The sequence below is a fragment of the Carassius carassius genome, chromosome 37 (genome assembly GCF_963082965.1).
Source record: "Carassius carassius chromosome 37, fCarCar2.1, whole genome shotgun sequence".
Lineage (NCBI taxonomy): Eukaryota > Metazoa > Chordata > Actinopteri > Cypriniformes > Cyprinidae > Carassius > Carassius carassius.
Window position 1 is genome coordinate 22,099,193 of NC_081791.1, and position 18,023 is coordinate 22,117,215.

At 38.5% G+C, this 18,023-nt stretch overlaps 1 protein-coding gene across 3 annotated transcripts; it reads right to left on the minus strand.

The window, feature by feature from the left end:
- Window positions 1-5,025: 5,025 nt before the first annotated feature.
- Window positions 5,026-17,649, minus strand: csrnp2 (cysteine-serine-rich nuclear protein 2). Of its 3 annotated transcripts, none has more exons than XM_059528193.1 (5): window positions 16,998-17,649; window positions 13,218-13,387; window positions 9,626-9,888; window positions 9,207-9,503; window positions 5,026-8,913 (listed from the first exon to the last, which is right to left on the minus strand). In XM_059528193.1, the coding sequence occupies exons 2-5, from the start codon at window positions 13,372-13,374 to the stop codon at window positions 8,056-8,058; spliced, it is 1,575 nt and encodes a 524-aa protein (XP_059384176.1). In that variant the 5' UTR covers window positions 13,375-13,387; window positions 16,998-17,649; the 3' UTR covers window positions 5,026-8,055. The 3 variants fall into 3 exon arrangements, with proteins under 3 accessions (XP_059384176.1, XP_059384177.1, XP_059384178.1); XM_059528194.1 differs by lacking the exon at window positions 16,998-17,649 and adding an exon at window positions 15,718-16,078; XM_059528195.1 differs by lacking the exon at window positions 16,998-17,649 and having other exon boundaries at window positions 9,626-9,803; window positions 13,218-13,349.
- Window positions 17,650-18,023: the final 374 nt, after the last annotated feature.

Genomic DNA, 18,023 nt, shown 5'->3' on the forward strand with positions numbered 1-18,023 from the left:
AGCGTGTTCCAGAGGGAGGTGTTTAATCTATTCTGAGTGTGCATGTTGGAGTGCAGTGGCGTCAATGGGAGATTGTTTTATTCTCTTTGTAAGAATTACAGAATTCCCTCAAGCTGCAGTTATGAAGGAAATCATTGTGGCTCAGGGCTTTGTGAAGCTCTAATGATGCTGAGGCGGCTGTGATCAGAGAGCATTGTTTTATGGGCTGGTCTTTACATGCTGATGAAACCCTTTAAGCATTGTGCTTTGGTGACCACTGAACTTGTGATCTATAATTCATTTTTAATCAAGTCACACTAATAGCAAAAATATACACAGTAGTGCTGAATCTTTAAAGAACAAGTCCAAATGGTAAGAGACAACCAGCTGTTTTGAAACTTTGTAAGAACAGCCTGAGCCAATTAACTTTCACTTCAGTCTAAAAACGTCTTTCTTTTGGCTTCACAACAATGAAGCTCAATTCATTGACCTGGTTATAGCAAGGGCTTACTACTCAAAAAGTAGCATAACATTTTCATTGAAAATTTAACTAGTATGTACAAATGGATAAATAATTCCTGATATGTTGGTGCCCATAATAACATCATTCACATTGCCCGAGAAAATTAAGCAGCTCGTGCGTCTCTGTGGTAAATTGTAACCTACATATTTTTGCCACGCATAATGCAGAAAATGTTGGAAATGGACAAGAAACCTATTTTTCAACACAACGTTTTGTAATGAATGCTTTTAAAAGCAACATCAAATAACGCAGCAAACTCGCCTATTTGGGGTGAACTGAAGAGACTGTGGGACGCGACACGTCTATTCTGATTATTTAAACAGTTCATACAGTTTGGCTTTAGTTAATTGCCATTTGGATGTATCTGTGTTCCTCATCATTAAGAAAAAATACTTAATGGCAAGTTTGTTAGCATTTTTAGTCAGTCACTTGCAGTTGGAGGTAATGCATTAAGTAACTCGAGTTACGTAATCAAATTACTTTTTTCAAGTAACTAGTAAAGTAACGCATTACTTTTCAATTTACAAGAAAATATCTGAGTTACTTTTTCCAAAAAGTTATGCCAGTTACTTTGTTTTCCCATTTATTGACTGTCAAGTCTCCTGTCCACATATTGGGAGAAATCGGAAATACTTTTGGCGTTGTGTGCACTGTGTGAACATGATGTAGTTCTAGACTAATTGTGAATATGCATTAATTCATTCCACTACCAAAAAAAAAAATAACACAAATGTATCTAATCACATTTTATTAACTAATGTCTTTGCTGCGGACCTTTGATGATCCAGTTCAACCATGCTAATAAGCAAAAATGACATTAGATAAACTAACAATTGTGCTTCATTGTTTTGTTGTTGTTTTTTATTGCTAAAGAGTGAAAATCCTGTGTTCTACAGTACAGACGTGCATTTACTTTTCCTTCAGCCTGAGGTTTATTCATTACACTTTTTGGTGTGAAAATGCTTTACATTTGCTATAAATAGAACTTCTCATATTAAAAACAATCAAGCCCTGCTCATATTTAAAAATTAACTCGTAAGTAACAGAAAAATAATGTAACGCATTACTTTCCATAAAAAGTAATGTAATTAGATACTTATTTAGGGAGTAACTCTAATGGTTTGTTGTAAATGTAACTTTCCCCAACACTGGTCATTTGAATAATAGTTTGATTGATTTGTTACTGATTCATTGTTACTTCATATCTATGGCTTTGCGCTTGGAAGCCACGCCCACAGTGAAATCTCATTGGTCCGAATCAACGCTCTGCTAAACGATAAATGTAGTAGTGTCCTGACAACACAACATTTCAGCAATATTTTAGGCTGTGGGTGGCAATGTTTTCTGCTGCTAATGCATACAGGAAGAGAATGCAGACACCCCCGAGACATAGGCATTTGGTCGCTGTACCCACCAAGCTGTTTCCTCCCATTCAGGGGATACTGGAAAATGTCATTGTTCTCCAGGCAAGGCATGAAGTGTTGTTGAAAAGATGAACAAACAGATACAATGCAGACTTAACTTCAATTTGCATGATTAATGGACACTTGCTTAATGCCCCCTCCATCCTATGCTAAAATTAAAAATGCACAACAAAGCAAACTGAACGTTGATATAAGCCTGGTATTTCCATAGAAGCAATTCCTCACCAGGATGTCAGCAACTTACCTCAGGCCATCCCTTCCTTTTTCATTCTGAATATCTTTGTGGAATTTTAGAGACATGCCTGTGTTTATTGAAAGCCCTGTATGGTTTCACAGCATGTCAGTGATGCTATCATCATTACTCATATTCTTGAACCAAAAACAGTCTTGTGCGAACATTAAAGTGACAAATGACTGGAAGTGAGAAAGCGGAGCTGAAAGATGGGCTGGTTCTGCTGGTTTTACAGTAAGCATCTGGGGTGTAAATAAACAGGATGACTGCAAACAATGACGTGTTGAGAATCTTGGGATGGCTTGGTAGGCCTCATTATTTGACATAGATAGATAGATAGATAGATAGATAGATAGATAGATAGATAGATAGATAGATAGATAGATAGATAGATAGATAGCAAACAATGAACAAGACAGAAAATTTCATCCCCTCATGCAGCATAAAAATTATGGCTGATGATGAAGAGAGGTTAACGGCAGGTTTTCCCTGGATGGAAGCCAGCGAACTAAACATTTGCCAGGATTTGCTTAGATCTGCTCCATTCATAGGAGAGTTTCGCCCTCTAGTGGAACGGAACGCTTTGCACTAAATGCAAAGTTTAATTTATCACGTGACTCGTTCTGTCAAACTGTTTGTTCTCATAACGTGTCAAGTTCCACCAATGTGGTCTTCTTAAAAAGATTAATTCGATTTTCTATCAAAATATGATTATTTTTACTAAATAATTTCAATTAAATTACTTCAGAAGTGTTAAAAATAGCATGTGATATTGTAAATAAATTGAATGCCGGACGACTTGGTTACAAGATTTTATATTACCACGTTAACACGAATAGTAGCGATAAACAATTTCATACTTTCGACACTGGACAATCTGTATTTTAAAGTTTAACTTTTTTTCCTGTGATTTTCACAGTCGGTTGAGTTTGACTTGAAAACAGATCGTTCCTGAGCGGCAAGGTAATTTTGATTCTTTCATGAATACTGTTAATATATAACGTTGATTTCATGCAACTCAACAAGCTCACATTAAGATGGACACATTTGTTTTATTCATTTTAGATTTTACTTCACTCACATTTTCATATAAAACTTTGTATGTTTTATTTCCTCTGTAGGCAACAGTTAGCATAAGTCACTCTTACAGGTAGAATTCAACTCCATTCAGCCTTATTAATAAAGCGCCTCTAACACACACAAACAAACATAAACGAATACAATCATAATGTAAGTTGTTTTTCAGTTACTGTAGTGGTCTCAAATCTGAGTACTTTAAGTAGGCGACATGAAGAACAAAAATATGTCAGACTAAAAGATACTTAGCGTTTCAGCTACAGCTAGGTACATTAGCATGTGAGACATTCAGGCCTCATTTAAAGCAAGTAGTTTTAGGACCACTGGACTGGTGGATGTTCATACATAAACATAATGATCAACAAACAAGACTGATTCTCTTCCATGTTTTGGACAATAGCAGGCCCTCATACCAGCGTTTTTAAGGATACATTGGTGTCTTTCTGAAACACTGCTGTCTCTTTGTATATGATATGATGATAGTTTCTCAAAATAAGTAAAAAATGCTCATGAAGTGACTGTTCTAGAGATTAATTTCCATGAGGGGCGGACTGGGAAAAAAATAGGCTGGGAAATCTCACACTCATACACCCACAACCGATTCTGAAACATGGACAACACTATTTTGTGTATGGACCTGACATGAAAAAGATTTGAATCCTTAGGTTGGGGGACATGCAACGTAATTAAGAGTTCTCTCCTGAACTGCACCTTCACTTCCATTATCCATCCATCTCTCTCATGACTTTAATACTGAAGATTTTTATTTGACTTTTACCATGTTTTGTAAGTGCAATTTTGTTTTTTTTTGGCAAATTAATTACCACTTGTATTTATTTTTACTACAAATTCCATAGTTAAACCACGGTTAGTGCCATATACCATAGGCTACATTAATTTTCCTCAGGGTTGTTTTTGTATCCACTAGCTCCCCCTAAACCTGTGATAAAACATGATGATTTGTCTGCTAACTTACTACTGTAACATTACAATAGATAATAATGACGTCGTTTATACAGTATTTTGAGTGAGTGTGAGCAATGTGCTGCTGCTGCTTGACTAAGTAAACAAAGACAAAACTATATTAGCATATTTACAGATGAAACTGACCTGCACCTGAAACCCTGAACAGAAGTGTCGCTTCTCTGCTCCAGCTGTGCGCTTACACAGTTCACTCCGGTCTCTCTCTCTCGCACTGATTACTCGGAGTCTGATCCAAACCGTTCGGCGGAGGCGCAGAGAGCGCGCGAGCCCAACCATTGCCAGTCACGACTAACCGATTCATGATTTATTAGAGATTTAATTATCGAATGGCGGATTCGGAAATAATCGCTTTAGTATATTCGGCCTGCAATTATACAATAACAATATTAAAGTAGAAGGCCAAATCGTCTGCCAGGCCACCGGGAATAGTCCCGGTTCTCCCGATGTCCAGTCAGCGCCTGATTTCCACAGACACGCAGAACGTGCAGGATTCATATTCAGTCTTATGACTGGATTCTACGAATGTGTTTTCCGCGTCTCGGAGATTATGGGCCATATGTCTTAGTGCAATTTGGGAAAGAAATAAGCTGTATGTGGATGTGTGTAAATATTCAGATGTAATCCTCTTTGTAATCGTTACAATTTTCATAAGTAACTGTAATTTAATTACTCATTTTTTCTTAGTAACTGTAACTGATTACTGTTACATTTATTTTGTAATTAAATTACGTAACGCCGTTACATGTAACTAGTTACTCCCCAACACTGTATATAACGTTGATTTCATGCAACTCAACAAGCTCACATTAAGATGGACACATTTGTTTTATTCATTTTAGATTTTACTTCACTCACATTTTCATATAAAACTTTGTATGTTTTATTTCCTCTGTAGGCAACAGTTAGCATAAGTCACTCTTACAGGTAGAATTCAACTCCATTCAGCCTTATTAATAAAGCGCCTCTAACACACACAAACAAACATAAACGAATACAATCATAATGTAAGTTGTTTTTCAGTTACTGTAGTGGTCTCAAATCTGAGTACTTTAAGTAGGCGACATGAACAAAAATATGTCAGACTAAAAGATACTTAGCGTTTCAGCTACAGCTAGGTACATTAGCATGTGAGACATTCAGGCCTCATTTAAAGCAAGTAGTTTTAGGACCACTGGACTGGTGGATGTTCATACATAAAAATAATGATCAACAAACAAGACTGATTCTCTTCCATGTTTTGGACAATAGCAGGCCCTCATACCAGCGTTTTTAAGGATACGCCAGTTTCTAGATCAGACACTGCTACAGACAAAACTAGTTTGAGTGCAGGAATGTGTGGAGGTGGCACATTATTTCTCCACGTGTTCTACACACACACACACACACACACACACACACACACACACAAAAAGACATCAAACCCACAGCCAATACATCAAGATCATTCAGTAAACTTAGACAAAGAGACATGCTAACATACAATAAGGCAAAAAATAAAGCAAGATTTTATAAAACAAAACAGTATAAAACAAAATCCTTCTTGATTGGTCATTTGCAAAACACTTAATTATTGCAGATTTAGGTCTGAATCAAACTTAATGCTTGGAGCTTTACAATGCTAAGTCATATGAGGGCGCAACCATGCTAACAAATTCATGATTAGCCTCACATGCTGCATTTTAGCTAATGCAATCACATAATTAAGCATCTCATTTACTCAAGACTAAAGGGTGTTGTAAGGATGAGTAAACTTGAAGCAGAGAGATAACAGCAACATTTGCATGTACAACCACTGTGGATTTTTAACATTTCTTTTTTCTCTCTCTCTACATTGACTCTACATATAGTGTTAATATGAATATGTAAAAACTAAAATAAAAGCACCTTTTGAAATATAATGAACCCATACTGCAGTCATAAACATTGGTTCATCTGACAAAGCAGCATGAATCTTTCTGGCACACGTGCAAACACACACACACTGCAAAATTACAAATTTCTTGGGTTCCTCACGTTTAAATAATTTAGCAACATCACAGAACTCGTAACTATTTGAAGACCCAATTTTTTTAATGTAACCATTTATATTTTTACTTTGACTTTAAACAGAAGTGAAATAAAACAAATAACAATAAAACAAATCCAAGTAAAATTTTCTTCAACATATTCATATTCTAAAACAAAGAGGGATGAGAGAGGGATGGACTATAAAAAATGCAACAGGGAAGAACAGTAAGGATACAGAGGCAAGAAAGATGGTCTTCACAGGGTTTAAATGAGGGTTTGGATGCTAAAATTAGGTCCATTGTTGACTTGTAATGTTGCTTAAATATCAGGACTGGTTAAAACTGTGGCCTAGTGAGATAAACTAAAAATGCCAATGTGCAAGTCAAACTTAAAATATATAATCTCCTCAGTCTCACAAAATGTTAAAAACATGCCATTGATGGTGGTAAAATAAAATAAAATAAAAAAATCTTTAAAAATGTGACCTGGATGTATTTTCATGAGATTCACCCATAAATGTCTTCTGTAATCTTTAAAGGCTTTGATGTGCAATAAATGTGTATGATCTCAATCACTACTGAAAAATTAAAACACACCCCCCCCCCAAAAAAATAAAAAGACAAATGATTGTAGATGACGATACTCACACACATTGTCTTTGCTCCAACAATACAAAGCGGTGGTAAATAAATAAACGTCCACAAACTAGGACGGTAGGCTACAGCTTCAAAAGGTGTCAGGTCAAGACTACGATAAATCAGTAAATAACTGCGGTGCAAATGGCTTGCACATTCATCCTCCTGATCCCATCTCAGCATGTTCAAACGAATCAAGTTTTCAACGTGCATACAAAGAACAAGCAGCTTTTTCACTCATCTTCATGCTAGCTCTTAGCAAAACACTTGTACAGTACATGAAAACCAAGTATTTCCAGGATCGTTGGGTCTATTCACAGGAAGGATGCTACAAACAACACCCTCTTCTGAAATTAGCAACCCCTTCTCTTAGCGTGAGCACTGAGATAGCATTATCCATATGCATATGACTAATGTTGCATTCATGCCGTGAACGAATTACCATAATTACAGGATTCTGAGTATTAAAAACCATTTAAGGCCTTTGGAAACTTTTGTAATTCCAAGTTTGGAACAACTTAATTTTATGAAAGATCCATTCCAAGGTTAATGTGATTTTATTATTATTATAATTTTTTTTAATTAACAACAAAGCTTTGTGTTGATACATTTTGACATTATAAGCTTTGTCATCTATACTGAGTATATGAACAGCTAATAGTTGTCATCTCATAATTGTGATAATTCCGACAAGACATGAACATAGCGTTAGCATATACCCTCCTGACAGTGCCAATTAGTTGTTGGGGTGCCGTATCGGAAACTCTACGAACTGGAAAGGCCATACAAAGGCCCTGGATAATCCTGAAAATGCTTGCTCCTCGACATAAAGGCCACTTTTCCCCACTAGTATCAAGTAATAAACCAATACCATACTGGAAAAACAAACACTTGTCAGATCAGGACCTCTGCTTTTCTTGAGTTTCTTTTTTCATTTTTTAAAATAAATTATTCTATTTTTTTGTATTATTATTATTATTATTTTTTTTTATAACTTATTTTAACACGGACAACCTACTTCAAACACAGTACATGCTTATCTCCAGCTAGATTGGATACAAACCCATGAAGGTAACTTGTTTCTTTAACATTTAATAACATTATGCAGTCTTGTAACATATCGCACTGTGTGGAGTAGGCTCTCTTTGAATTTAATGACTAACTTGTGCAAAACATCTGCAGAGGGGACGGTCTCTACACTTCTGGAGGAAGTTGTACTGCCTTTTCATCCAGAGCCAGGCACGTCTCGAGGCATTCCCCTTCATTTGAGGCCTGTTCTGGACAAAGATGTTCTTCGCCCCCATCCTTGAGAGGTGGAGGTACTTCAACAGACAAGCTCTTGGCCGAATCCTGCCCGCAGGTTTCTTGTTTTTGCCTATCGCTCTCCATATCTGGATCCCCACCTTCACTCACCACCTCCTCTACTTGTGCAGGAAGTGTTTCAAAGGCTGCTGTCTCAACATGACCTACCTGATAATAGAGGACAGAAGCAGGGTCTTTGAGCAGCCTCTGCTCGGTTTGTTCATCCGCATGGTTCTCTGTAATACACAGCAGGGTGGTACCTTCAGGAAAAGGCCCTTCTAAAAGGACTCCCTCAACACCTTCAATGCCCTCCATCCCAGCTTGGCTGGTGAGGGCACCCTGCAGGAGGCAAAGGGTTGAGTCAGTGGTCTGCGCCTCCTCAACTTGCTGCTCCTCTTGTTCCAGTCTCCTTTCCCTCTCCTCTGCACTTTGTAGATGAAGCACGGCTGTTTCGTTCTCACGCTCCAGGCTATCGCACTGCTCCTCTTGCAGCTCCTGAATGCTTTGGCTTTCCACCTCCACATCCGAGTCCAAGGGAGAAAGAGACAGAGATGAAGAAGAGACTAATTCTGTCTCTTCCCCACAAACCTCTCCAGACCTTACACCCAACAGGTTTCTCTTTTCCAGGTCAAGTTTCATGACCGTGTGAAGATAGTGGGTACGCACACGAAGAGGGTTGAACTCAATGCGCCCAGCTGTATTACCACAACCATCACGGGTGCAGCCACATGGGAAGGACATCCGATCCACCTTTGGAACAAGATAAAAGAGAAAGAGCATGTATTTTATTTGAATAGGCTAATAGGCCAAATCATGAGTGTCTGATCTTGCTTCTGGAGGACCACCTTCCATCATAGTTTAGACCCAGTCACAATTAAACACAACTGAATCAACAACTCTTGGTCCTTAGGATTACTAGAAACTTCATAGACAGTTCTGCTGGAGCTAAATACTGCAGGAAGGTGGCTCTTCAGGAGCAGGATGGGACACCCATGGGCCAACTGGACTCATCTTAAGTCTTTTAAGAATACCATGTGCCCTACCTGGCACTTAATTCCAGCTTGGCAGCAGCCGCAGTGCCGAGGGTCGCAGTAGAAGCGGCAGTCACAACCACACTCCTCCCGGGACAAACGTATGGCACGCAGCTCAGCCTTTTCTCTGGCATCTATGCTGGCAATACCTGAGGCCCTCAGTAGTGCCCGACGTCTCTTGGTCGGAAGAGGCTGCAAGAAGAAGCAATCATCCACTTCTACACTCTCAACGTCCAGATCCTCATCGGATATGTCATCTAGGGTAAGCAACTCTGCTTCGGGACAATCCACAGTTCCATTCCGTGTCAGCTGGTAAAAGTCAGGTAAAAGAGGTCTTAAAATCAAAACAAAATGGCTACTCTACTACAAAAGCAGAATCCTGTAGGAAGAACAGAAGCTACAACAGAACAATGACCAACAACAAAACTGACCTTCAACTTGCGAGCGTTGAGCTTTTCTTGCCGTAGATGTTGACGCAGCACATGCTTGTGGCTGCTCTCTTGTTCTCGTGCAAACTCGCCAAGGGTGTAATGTCGTATAGCACAGTGATGGCGTGCCATGCCTAGGGAGCTGCCACCCTGACTGGGCACACTGGTGAAGCCCTGCCTTCTGGAGAAGTAATAGACTGTCACCGCGTCAAAGCGTACCTGCTTACGACCTAAAGATGCTTTGTGTCTTCTGAGAATGGAGGGGGCTACAGAAACAAGATAAAGAGGCACCATAAACAATAATGTTTTGATCTATTGCATTAGCACTCATCCTATGCCTCCTTAAATGACAATTCTGTGGTTCAAACACAAAAGTGTTCAAAAGTCTCACTTTATCCCAAATTGGTGTTTAAGAGTTTTTTTTATCTCAAGTCTTGCTGCATTAGCCACAATGCCCAAGTAGGACATGTTCCTGAAACAATATTCTTTGTTGGTCCTTGAAAAACATTCTTTTAAAAAGGTAAACTTAACCTTACCCTGACCCCCATTCATAATCACAAACATCTAAATAGCTATAAGACTAAGCCTAACCTTAAACCCACTCTTAAAATCTGATAGTTTAAAAGCAATGTTGCTCAAACAAGAATGTTGGTCCAGAAACATCTATGGATAAGGGTGCTGTGGTTATTACAAACAAATGTAAATTGCCAACGTGGTTGCACAACATACTAAAGGGCATAAATTTGAACGTCGTGAAAAATGTTTATTTCAGTAATTCAACCCAAACTGTGAAACGTGTGTATTAAATAAATTCAATGCACACAGACTGAAGTAGTTTAAGTCTTTGGTTCTTTTAATTGTGATGATTTTGGCTCACATTTAATAAAAACCCAACAATTCACTATCTCAACAAATTAGAATACTTCATTTTTGCACTTTACATTTAGCTGACGCTTTTATCCAAAGCGACTTACAATTGCTATATATGTCAGAGGTCGCACGCCTCTGGAGCAACTAGGGGTTAAGTGTCTTGCTCAGGGACACACTGGCGTTTCACAGTGGATTTGAACCCGGGTCTCTCACGCCACAGGCATGCGTCTTGTCCCCTGCGCTAACACCACCCCAAAATATAGTGTCATTTGCACTTTCTTCATAAGATAGAAAATAGCAATTTTTGTGAACTGTTGGACTTCTGGAAAGTATGTCCATTTACTGTACATGTACAGTCGTGGCCAAAAGTTTTGAGAATTACATAAATATTGGAAATTGGAAAAGTTGCTGCTTAAGTTTTTATAATAGCAATTTGCATATACTCCAGAATGTTATGAAGAGTGATCAGATGAATTGCATAGTCCTTCTTTGCCATGAAAAATAACTTGACCTAATCCCAAAAAAACCTTTCCACTGCATTTCATTGCTGTCATTAAAGGACCTGCTGAGATCATTTTAGTAATCGTCTTGTTAACTCAGGTGAGAATGTTGACGAGCACAAGGCTGGAGATCATTATGTCAGGCTGATTGGGTTAGAATGGCAGACTTAACATGTTAAAAGGAGGGTGATGCTTGAAATCATTGTTCTTCCATTGTTAACCATGGTGACCTGCAAAGAAACGCGTGCAGCCATCATTGCATTGCATAAAAATGGCTTCACAGGCAAGGATATTGTGGCTACTAAGATTGCACCTAAATCAACAATTTATAGGATCATCAAGAACTTCAAGGAAAGAGGTTCAATTCTTGTAAAGAAGGCTTCAGGGCATCCAAGAAAGTCCAGCAAGCGCCAGGATCGTCTCCTAAAGAGGGTTCAGCTGCGGGATCGGAGTGCCACCAGTGCAGAGCTTGCTCAGGAATGGCAGCAGGCAGGTGTGAGCACATCTGCATGCACAGTGAGGCGAAGAGTTTTGGAAGATGGCCTGGTGTCAAGAAGGGCAGCAAAGAAGCCACTTCTCTCCAAAAAAAACATCAGGGACAGATTGATCTTCTGCAGAAAGTATTGTGAATGGACTGCTGAGGACTGGGGAAAAGTCATATTCTCCGATGAAGCCCCTTTCCGATTGTTTGGGGCAACTGGAAAAAGGCTTGTCCGGAGAAGAAAAGGTGAGCGCTACCATCAGTCCTGTGTCATGCCAACAGTAAAGCATCCTGACACCATTCATGTGTGGGGTTGCTTCTCATCCAAGGGAGTGGGCTCACTCACAATTCTGCCCAAAAACACAGCCATGAATAAAGAATGGTACCAAAACACCCTCCAACAGGAACTTCTTCCAACAATCCAAAAACAGTTTGCTGAAGAACAATGCATATTCCAGCACGATGGAGCACCGTGCCATAAGGCAAAAGTGATAACTAAGTGGCTCGGGGACCAGAATGTTGAAATTTTGGGACCATGGCCTGGAAACTCCCCAGATCTTAATCCCATTGAGAATTTGTGGTCAATCCTCAAGAGGCGGGTGGACAAACAAAAACCCACTAATTCTGACAAACTCCAAGAAGTGATTATGAAAGAATGGGTTGCTATCAGTCAGGATTTGGCCCAGAAGTTGATTGAGAGCATGCCCAGTCGAATTGCAGAGGTCCTGAAAAAGAAGGGCCAACACTGCAAATACTGACTCTTTGCATAAATGTCATTTAATTTGTAGATAAAAGCCTTCGAAACGTATGAAGTGCTTGTAATTATATTTCAGTACATCACAGAAACAACTGAAACAAAGATCTAAAAGCAGTTTAGCAGCAAACTTTTTGAAAACTAATATTTATGTAATTCTTAAAACTTTTGGCCACGACTGTACACAATACTCGGTAGGGGCCTCTTTTGCTTTAATTACTGCCTCAATTCGGCGTGGCATGGAGGTGATCAGTTTGTGGCACTGCTGAGGTGGTATGAAAGCCCAGGTTTCTTTGACAGGGGCCTTCAGCTCTTCTGCATTTTGTGGTCTCTTGTTTCTCATTTTCCTTGTGAGTTTGCTGACCAGTCAAGCACACCAACACCATGGTCATTTAACCAACTTTTGGTGCTTTTGGCAGTCTGGGCAAGTGCCAAATCCTGCTGGAATGAATGAAATCAGCATCTTCAAAAAGCTGGTCAGCAGAAGGAAGCATGAAGTGCTCCAAAATTTCTTGGCAGTCTTCCCCATGATTGTGTAGCCTAGTGAACCGCACTGAGAAACCATTTTGAAGGCTCAGGAAACCTTTGTAGCTGTTTTGAGTTGATTAGCTGATTGGCATGTCACCATATTCTAATTTGTTGAGATTGTTTTTTTGTTAAATGTGAGCCCAAATCATCACAATTAAAAGAACTAAAGACTAAAACTACTTCAATCTGTGTGCACTGAATTTATTTAATTCACAATTTGAGTTGAATTACTGAAAAAATTACTTTTCCACGACATTCTAATTTATTGAGAAGCACCTGTATCTGTAAAACAACAGCTGTCGCACTTAACACTGGAATGTTGTGATTTGCAACTGCTGCAATAGTGCAAATGTTATAGGTGGAATTGGTTCAGGGGCTAGGAACAAAAAGTGCAGGGAAATTGTTTGAATGGTAGTTGTTATAATAACGAAATTATAATACAAATTTATGGTGTGTTCTTACGTGTGAGAGAGCTGGAGGGAGCATTGAGACTGTCGCAGCTATCAGCGCTGTCACTGCTAGAGATGTCATCATCTGAATCTTTGGGTGTGGAACACGGCGAGCCGCTGTCCACCTCCTCGAATCTGCGCTTCAGGCCACGAGATGACACTGTCTCCATGGAAACACTGCGTCTGGAGGTATTACATATAGGTAAAAGCTTTATCCAACAGACTATTGCTGGAAAAATTGAAACATGAACAATAATGACTAAAAAGTGTACATGGCAAGTAGGATATGTATACGTCTTAGAACTGTATTTTTACTTAAATAATTTTGAATACACTTTCAAATAAAAGTTAAAACAACCAAAAATACTGGATAGATATGAAAAACGTACTTTTGTCATTCCACATAAAGCTTGTTCCAAAATCTACTGACAACGAACAACAGCTGCAGTCCTTAAAATACCTAATTCTAAAGGTCAGAGTGACCAAATATAACATAAAAATGCAACCAAAAAATCTGGAAGATTATGCAATATCGTTTATTTTGCTACCTAATCCTTGACATTTGCCTTCTTCATCGAGCATGAAAGTCCTGCTTAAAAATCATGAAGCCTGCAAACATCACCATGGTAACTGGTTTAAAGCAATAGCCATGGAAAAACTGTATCCACATTTTGGGTCCCTTTCATCCCCCATTAAAACCTTACAAACAACAAGCCTTTGCAAGCCCAAGCCAATGACGAGACCAGTTCAGTCAAACCAGACAGGTCACACAAGGCCGAGTCAGTACGTTTGATCAGACCACCACTTTAGCCCGAGGGAGCTGTGTAATACAACTGCTTTGAGCGGCTCTGATTTTCTTCATGATTAAACACTGTTTTTAAACAGTCAGTGGCTTTTTGCTGGCTTGAATAAGAACAGTTTAGTGGTGGCTTTGAGGAAAGGTCGGCATGATCAAAAGATGACATGAATTATGACTGACAATTAAACTCACGGCATAATGGATTTAATCCCACAGATTTGTGAAATCCATAAAAACTGGATTAATTTTATGAACTCTGATTATAATTGCTAAGAAAATAGCATTAGCCTGACTCCGCTTGAGTATATGAATGTCTTATTGATTCATTTTTTATAATCATTCATTCAATAATCCGGCAGGGTAGCGACAAAGTCAAGCCACATTCATGACTATCACCTATCACCAGCAAATAATGCGTTACGACCTTGAAACATTACAAAAACACCTGCGAAAAACAAACGGATGATGAAATGAGAAAGATGCCGGTTGAGTATACGCTGCTTTACGCATCAGTGCCTGACACACAGTGTGCTGCTCTTGAATGAACCGTATCCATAGAAACAAGAAGTGCTAAGAAGCGAGTCCATTTTTGCTTGCTGTGAAACCGACCTCACTTTCATGGGTTCCTTTTATAATTAATGCTACGTGGTGATGCAGTAAAGTGCACAGAAATGATGTACAAGAAGTTGCAAGCAAATAATGCAGTACATCTGCCAATTACTTTGCATTCAGTGAAGCGTGCCAAAATTTATCCTCAGAGCACGTCACTACTATTGGACACCATCATGTACACTCAAAGTGTCTTGAAAACATACGTTCTAAAGTGTGTGTGTGTGTGTGTGTGTGTGTGTGTGTGTGTGTGTGTGTGTGTGTGTGTGTGTATATGTGCATATATGCATATGGTAAAGCAATACAAGTATATCCATGCAGTGAAACAGAAAGCTTTAAAATGTTACCAAACCTACACAGCAAAGATTTGTAAAGAATACTGACAAACACATCTCATCCCAGCCCGAAATTTTTGGGTAGATTACATATATAAATAAATGTTTATAAATGTATATAAAACCTAACTAAATGTTAATAAAACACTGAGCAAGATGGCATAATCATGACTAGACAATCTTCATTTTAAAAGCATTCATCTTGCAAATTGAGACTTACTATATAGATGCTACATCATACATCAAGTTTAAAACTAGTCAGATATGCAACTTTCTGGCAAAAATCACTGTTTTAGATGTAAAGAGGTAATTACTCCTTTATTTGTGAGTTATGATGGTTGGCAAGTGGTAACAGGGTTTTCAAAAGCACTCAATTTTTTTTAATTTTTGTGCATAACTGGCAGGACTAGATATGGGCCTCAAACAGCAAATGTAACTCAGTGCACATTAAATAAGTGAGAAAATAATATCATGCAGAGAGGTAGGAGCATGTTTGCATATCCCAAATATGTCAGCAAGAAGATGAGTTGTATTACCACCATATTTATATGCCATACATCCAGGGATGCTCCATCTTTATAAAAATATCAGAAAACAAAATCCATCTCCAATAGCATTGGCAAATAATGCAAATAACTGAAGGAATAGGTTATTAATGCAGCACAGGTCATTTAAAAGCAGGGATGCAGATGGAAATCTGAAATATGTTTTCAGAACTCCTCACACATCCTGTGGCCTATTTGAGGTGGACAGAAAGCGTGAATAATCACCTTACAGTACTGACTATGCATCAGCCTGTTTGACTGGTCTGCACTGAAATAGCCCATCCTAGACAAATGACTCAAACATCACGTCTTTCTTTTCCAGCATCGACAAACTCTGCATAGGTGACGCTGCAATTTCTTAAAATGCAAACATTATTCCCATTCTGTAGATGCATCACGTCCATCCACAACCAGCAGCTGGGAATTTAAAGAGGTCTAGCAATACAAAAAGTGGAAGATTAATTACAGTATGACATCACACTTTACACTATAGTGTCCATGTTAATAGAAATCTTTTTTTTTTTTTTTTAGCAAGAAATACATTTATAAAACAGGTACAGCATTCAATAAAGACTATTATAAAACATCGGGCCGTGGAATCTATTATTCCTTTAACTAGTATATCATTTTATATTGATAACACTTAATTGTTTAAAAATTTATAGTGAAGAAACAAATTGTAAATATGTCAGTTAATTCTATAGATATCTATATTTTAGTGTTTTAATGGAATTTTAACAGTCTTTGGTAAACATTCATTTTATTGTATTGTAATGTATTGTGGTATTTATAGAACTAACTATTCAAATTGTTAGGTACTTCATGCAATGGATACTATTCATTAGAGATGTAGTATGTATTCTAATTAATACTAGTTGTATCTTACGAATTCACTAAAAGTAGGCAATTTGACTAGCCATTACCCAAAAATATATTGTGATTGGTGAAATCAATTTCTCTTGTATACGTGTCCCAAACTAGCATGTCTAACAAATATGTACTAAAAAATCTGGTGCAGATACTACTAATAAAGTACGCATTGAATAAGCACAAGCAACAAATCTAGTTAAATACTAGTCACGAGTAAATTAGTCAACACTAAACCACATTTATCAATAAAACACAACTGCAAAAATTGTTATCAATAATGGATTAATGGCTCATAGCAGAGAAAGAGTGTGTAATGAAACAGTACTAGTAAAATGAGTGCTAGGGAAACACAATTAAAAAACTAGTTAGGTTTAAAGCAATATGCCTAAATGTTAAAAAGGCTTGCCACAATGTGACCCAATATGATTGGAATGACACATCACATATGGTCTGTCCTATGGTTTTATATTCTTTACTGGAAAACACAGACAGAGGGTCTTATGACAGAGCAGAAAATGGCATGCTGTGTTGCAACCGGTTCAATGATCAACCCATTTTTACTCGTTTTTCTTCGTAAGCTTGGCTGTATGGGAAAGACAGGCAGAAGTGAAACAAAAGCTTTCTCATAAGCTTACCTTGGGCAGAAATAGAGAGACTTTAAACCGGTGAAGCTGTCGCTCAATTCGTGCTTCCTTTATTTGGATGGTTCTGTTCTTTGGGGATTTTGAACCTATTTCAGCTTCAGACTTCCACAAGGTTACAACATGACAGACAAAAGCGACTTCAGCCCATCGAAATGGCCAGACCAATAAGGAAATAGCAGTTTATTCACGAAGATATAGTGATTTTCGAATATTTAAGCATAGTAAACAATGGATATTAGTCTTGAAATAGACTACAAATGGGGGTTTTGTGTATCAAGAAGGCTGTGCAAGCGTTCAACGTTGCAGTCAAGCTCTGTAAAAATTCAAACGGGGCAGACGAAGGCAGACAAGGACCTTATTCACTGAAAATTACAAATCCCGGTGCAGATGCATCCAATAAGTGCAGATAAAATCTTTAGGTGATCCTTTAAAATGCCTGCATTCAAAAAGAACAAATAGAGCCGAGCCTTCGGGGTTTTTTTCCCTCCTGATAGGTGGTTGTGTTCTGCGCTATGTTTAGACAAATCGCAACGTTATATTTCCACCCCGAAGGAAAGTAAAAAACAAAAATGATGTGTAGTATCTGTCGGCCCGAGGACCCTATGGGCCTCTCTTCTGCCCCGGTTTGTTACAATGTAACAATAGAGGAAGGAATGCCGCACGGGACACATATATACTTGTTGTGACGTCATCGAAGTACCGGCGTAGAGGATGCCGGGAAATGTAGTTCTAAAGAGCCCATCGTTAGCATTGGGAGACGCGTTGTCTTTATGGATAGGAAAACGGATATTGTTTCTCAGAGTGGTTATATTTGGGATCAAGGCGTGTAAAACAATAAAGGGCAACTGTCCCTTAAACAAACTTCCCATCTATGACATTTACGCTATGCTATTTCGGCCTATTTGTAGTCCTCGCTTTTTTTTGACAGCTCGGTTTCCATGGAAACTAAGTCGGGTTGACTTTAAACTGTAGTCAAACACTATTAGCGAGAGACTGACAATAAAAAATAAATTATAA